The sequence below is a fragment of the Microtus ochrogaster genome, linkage group LG5 (assembly GCF_000317375.1).
Source record: "Microtus ochrogaster isolate Prairie Vole_2 linkage group LG5, MicOch1.0, whole genome shotgun sequence".
Lineage (NCBI taxonomy): Eukaryota > Metazoa > Chordata > Mammalia > Rodentia > Cricetidae > Microtus > Microtus ochrogaster.
The window spans coordinates 11,179,287-11,184,788 of record NC_022031.1 but is presented as its reverse complement, the minus strand read 5'-3'; the positions used below and the strand labels follow the sequence as shown (position 1 = coordinate 11,184,788).

Sequence of the window (5,502 nt, the reverse complement as noted above, 5' to 3'; positions counted from 1 at the left end):
TGCGTCCCCGGCACCTGGCCGCCCACATGGCTAGCTCTAGCTTATGCCCTGAAATAATTACACCAAAACTATATTCTTTTAAACACTGCCTGGCCCATTATCTCTAGTCTCTTACTGGCTAACTCTCACATCTTGATGAACCCATTTCTAATAATCTGTGTAATACCACGAGGTGGTGGTTTACCAGGAAAGATTCAGCATATCTGACCTGGCAGCTGGCTCCATGGTGGCTGCCTGACTCTGCTTCTTTCTCCCAGCATTCTGTTCTGTCTACTCCACTCACCTAAGGGGCTGGCCTATCAAAAGGCAAGGCAGTTTCTTTATTAACCAATGAAAGTAACACATAGACAGATGACCCTCCTACATCAGTGTACTACCATGCCCAGCACGAAGACATTTTTTTTTAAATTAGGTTAAAAATTTGTACTTAATTTTTATTAACTTTAAAAATTTACTCTTGAAATTTGTTTTTCTCATATAATTATTTACCACTATTCCAAGACTGGTCTTATTTAAAAGAGGATGCAAGGTGGCTTACAGGCATTTATTAAATTTAGCGGCATAACATGAATTAGAACTCAAGGGGACAAAACTGGATGACAAGGACACAGAATTCATGGAATGAGAGAAGTGTAGAACTTCCTGGCAGGAAGACCTGTACTTTGCTCTAGAGCAGTGGTTCTCACCCTTCCCAGTGCTGCGACCCTTCAGTACAATTCCTTATGCTGTGGTGACCCCCACCCATAAAATTATTTTCACTACTACTTCATAACTCGTCTGGGACCATGGCTCACCTTTTGGAAGAGTAGAGAGGGACCAGAGAGGGGCTTCTGTCTTTATTTTCTCTGGTCCAGCTTGGTGTCTTTCTGTCTTCTTTAGCACACTCAGAGGCTTCTAGCTATTGGCACATCAAAAAAGAGAGGGACAATTGACCAACACAGCCCCCAGGGCAGAAACCTGGCTGCTCCTTCCGATTTCCTTCCCAGAACCCTAGGTCGTGTGTGTGTGTGTGTGTGTGTGTGTGTGTGTGTGTGTGTGTGTGTGTGTGTGTGTGTGTGGTTTTACAGGGTTTCTTTGTAGCTTTGGAGCCTGTCCTGGAACTAGCTCTTGTAGACCAGGCTGGTCTCGAACTCACAGAGATCCGACTGCCTCTGCCTCCCGAGCGCTGGGGTTGAAGGCATGAGCCACCAGATCCCCAGGTCTTAGTCTTCTCCTTTTCTGCTGCAAATGTGCTGTGTTGGTTTCCCACTGAGACCATGGTGTGTGTCTTCTCCTCCGCTGGCACCTGGAGGCCTACACCACACTTCTCTTCTCATTCCTAGTGGTTTCTGGGTGCAGGGAGACTCAGAACCAGGGATGGATGCTCTGTGGTGTAGGGAGTCAGGTACTGTTCAGTGAGCAACCATGTTGGAGTGAATCCTTGCATGGAGGGTGCAACATGGTAACCCTGTGACAGGAATGTGGAGGGAGGGAGAGATGCTGAGTGCCATCTCCCTGGCCACCACCTCACACACCTTCATCACTGTTTCTTTCTCCCTGCTTTTCTTTTTTTCCTTTTTCTTTTTTGAGGCAGACTCTTTCTATGTAGCCCTGGCTAGCCTGGAGATCAATAAGTAGACCAAGCTGTCCTCATACTTACAGAGATTCCCCTACCTCTGCTCCCTGGTACTGAGTGCAAAGGAGTGAACCACCACACCCAGCTCCCATTGTGCATTGTATGTTTGGTGTTTTTACATATTTATGTTCTGAATAAATTAACTTGTTTTCAGGAAGAGACAATTATGGGCTAACCACCATTGTCTCGTTATTCCCTGGCACAAAGTGGGCTTTCAGTTAATAGTCTTTGAACTGTTATTAAAATTTTAAATTAAGGGACCAAAGAGATGGCTCAGTGCACTGAGGACCCAGGATCTGTTCCAAGCACCCACCCTTCTGATTCAGGGACTCAGATGTTGTCTTATGGACTCCCTTGGTACATAGTTAGACAGCTAAGCTGGTCAGATGGTCCCTTAGGTGAAGATGCTTGCTGCCGTGCAGAACCATGTGGGCTTGAGTTCCACTGCTGGAACCCACATGGTGACTGCTACCAGTTGTCCCCCACTTCTGTGCCATGCTGTGCACATGCAGTGCTCGTGTGCGTGCACGTGTGTGTGCACGCACGCACACACACACACGCACACACACACACACACACACACACACACACACACACACACACACACACACACACACACACACAGTTTTGCTTTTTAAAGACCAGTATTTCTTTTGTTTGACATTCAAAACATTTCCATCTTTCTGACTTTACCTCTACCTCAAGCTGTTTGGCTTTTTTCTGCTGGTCTGCCTTTATGCTCTGTGGCTTATACAGAAAGGGACAGTCTCATGGCTGCTTATTTAAACATAGGCTGAAGCCTTATGCTTCTTGGTGGTGTGATTGGAAGGGGTATAAGGATTCTGGCTGTGTTTGTACTGTCTCAGGGAGGATATAGCTAAGATGATATTGTGCCCAGCGTGCATGAGGCCCTAGGGTCAATTCTCAGTGTTGTCAAAAGAAACATCTCTTCTGTGTTTAGGGAGATTCTTATCTGTCCTATCCAACTAGAGGTGCATCTAAAAGTTAAGCTTGTACGTACATAATCTAGCTTGATGTATATATTAATCAATTCACTGAGACTGATAGGTGGCAAAACTTCAGATGCCCTAGGAGATGAGACATGGGCTGGTTCCGGGAGGGACTCTCATGTACTTGAGCGTCAGGGTGGAGCACTGTGGATGGAGTAGGTAGGGTGTAGGAGTCATTTCTCTACATTTTTCCTTAGAAATGCTTCTGTTATTAGTAAGGGCACTCCATAAAACTACACTTCATATTTTTAAAAAAGAAATCACCCAAGATGACTAATAATGTTTGTGTTTTGTTTTCAGAGACTGTGAATACAAGAGTACCATTTTCCTTCAAGGGAGTAATACTTCCTAAGGTATTGTTCAAGAAATATTTTGCTCTTTCTTCACTTGTAAATGGAGGCTGCTCATTCATTTCCTGGCTGCCCAGACCCAAATAATCACACAGAAACTATATTAATTACAATACTGCTTGGCCAATGACTTAGGCATATTTTTAACTAGTTCTTACATCTTGAATTAACCCATTTCTACTAATCCGTGTATTACCACAGGCTATTGCCTACTGGTAAGGTTCCGGTGTGTCCTTCTTTTGCTATGTGACATCTCTTTGACTCTCTATCTCTGTTCGAATTTCCTGCCTAGCTTTACTTGGCTAGACTTTTGGCCAAAACTGCTTTATTCATTAACCAATAAAAACAACACATATACAGAAGGATTTCCCACATCAGTCAGGATTGCTGTGAGTCTCCATGACCATGGAAACACTTATAAAGGAAAACATTTAATTGGGGCTGGCTTTCAGTTCAGAGGTTTAGTCTATTATTGTCATGGTGGGAAGCATGTTGGCACTCAGGAAGATACGGTGCTGGAGAAGGAGCCCAGAGCTCTGTATCTGGATTGGCAGGAAGCAGGAAGAGAGACACTGGACCTGATTTGAGATTCTGAACTGTGCAAAGCCTACCCCGAGGGACACTCTTTCTCTAACAAAGCCACACCTACCCCAACTAGGCCACACCTTCTAATAGTGCCACTCACTGGTGATCAAGCATTCAAATCTATGAGTCTATGGGGACCATTTTTTTTAAGGTAAAAATTTATTTATCTACATACCAATACCCCTCCCTCCTCTCCTCCCGCTCCCCCACTTCTCCTACACCCCACACCCCATCTGCTCCTCAGAGAGGGTAAGACCTCTCCTGGGGAGTCAACTAAGTCTGTCTATGGGGGCCATTCTTATTCAAACAACATATGTTAAGAATTGAAAAAAGCAATTCACCACTTTTAAGAATAGTTATTCTCTAGGTGGTAGTGGCACACTACTTTAATCCCAGTTCTCGGGAGGCAGAGGCAAAGTGGATGTGAGTTCGAGGCCAGCCTGGTCTACCAGAGCTAGTTCCAGGACAGGCTCCAAAGCTACAAAGAAACCCTGTCTCAAAAACAAACAAACAAACAAGCAAACACCAAACCAAACCAAACCAAAAACCAGCCAAACAAAAAGAATAGTTATTCAATTGAGATTGGGCATGTTCAGGGTAGCGTGACCACAGTCAAGAGTTTTGGTTTTAGGTATTTTGTTATTTTTTTTTTTTATGTTCTGGGGATTTGAACTCAGGAGCTTATGCTTGTACAGCAAGGGCCCCTCCCCTCTGAGCCATTTTCTGGAATAGTCTTGTGGACTATTTAAAAAGACATCCTCACTTTTTTTTTTTTTTTTTTGTTTTTCGAGACAGGGTTTCTCTGTGGTTTTGGAGCCTGTCCTGGAACTAGCTCTTGTAGACCAGGCTGGTCTCGAACTCACAGAGAGACATCCTCACTTTTTAATTGAGAAACAATTAAAACTTATGCAGAGAGCAGTAAGATGGCTGTGGATAAAGGTGCTTACTTCCAAGATGAATGGAATTCTCTTGCTGAGACTTACATGACGGGAGGAGAGATCTGACTCCCATTGTCCCCTGACCACCACCTGAATGATGCGGCATGCACACGCTTACACAAATGCATGCATACACGCACAATTTAAAAGGCATGCATGCAGGTTTTTATCTGAATGATCTGGCGTGCTCAGCTGCCTGCCCCCCCACTCACATGAGTGCATGCACACACACACAAATGCATGCACACAGGCACAATTTTAGAAGGCATTCATGCAGGTTTCTATCTTATTGGGAAACTAAGAGCGTGAAATTGGGCTTGGGAATTAGCTCTGTGCTAGAATATTGAGAGGCAGGCATCAAGCCCAGGGCTTGATTCCATTCACCACACACACATACACACACACACACACACACAAAAACCCAATTCAATTTCAATGTTATAAACCGATAAGAACAAAGTTCTTGCCAGGCTTATGTCTTTAATCTTAACAGATGGATCTCTGTGAGTTTGAGACCAGCCTGGTCTACGTAGTGAGTTCCAGACTAGTTAGGGCTACATAATGAAAGCCTGTCTCAAAACAAAACAAAAAGAAAGAAAAACGTTCTTACAGAGTTTGTGAATCACAGCACCTAATATTTTGTATTGTTTGTCTTTATTATTCCTTATTCTAGGGCCGATACAAGTGCATTGCAGAAGCCATTGTAGGGGATGATCGAGAAAGGCTGTTCTGTTTGAATTTTACTATTGTTCATGGTACTAATGTCAAGTAGAATAAACTCAGTATATATATATATATCTTTATTTTTGGAAAATGGTGTTCTGTTTTCCTTAAAAAAACTTTCACAATTATTGTGTGTGTGTGTGTGTGTGTGTGTGTGTGTGTGTGTGTCTATCTGAGAGAGAGAGAGAACTCAGATCTTACTGCTTCTGTTTCTCCAATGATGGAATTAAAGTGTGTAGCCTGATGTCCAACTGCTGCTGTTTCTCCTCTCTCTGCTCCCC

The 5,502-nt window shown here is 43.7% G+C and overlaps 1 protein-coding gene across 1 annotated transcript in view; it reads left to right on the top strand.

Annotated features, from left to right (window-relative positions):
- Ly96 (lymphocyte antigen 96) overlaps positions 1-5,300 on the top strand; it is a 25,588-nt gene extending 20,288 nt beyond the window's left edge. Inside the window, exons 4-5 of the mRNA XM_005361861.3 lie at positions 2,926-2,978; positions 5,172-5,300. Coding sequence (XP_005361918.1) covers positions 2,926-2,978; positions 5,172-5,270 — 152 coding nt within the window. The 3' untranslated portion in view covers positions 5,271-5,300. The remainder of the gene's footprint in view (positions 1-2,925; positions 2,979-5,171) is intronic.
- Positions 5,301-5,502: the final 202 nt, after the last annotated feature.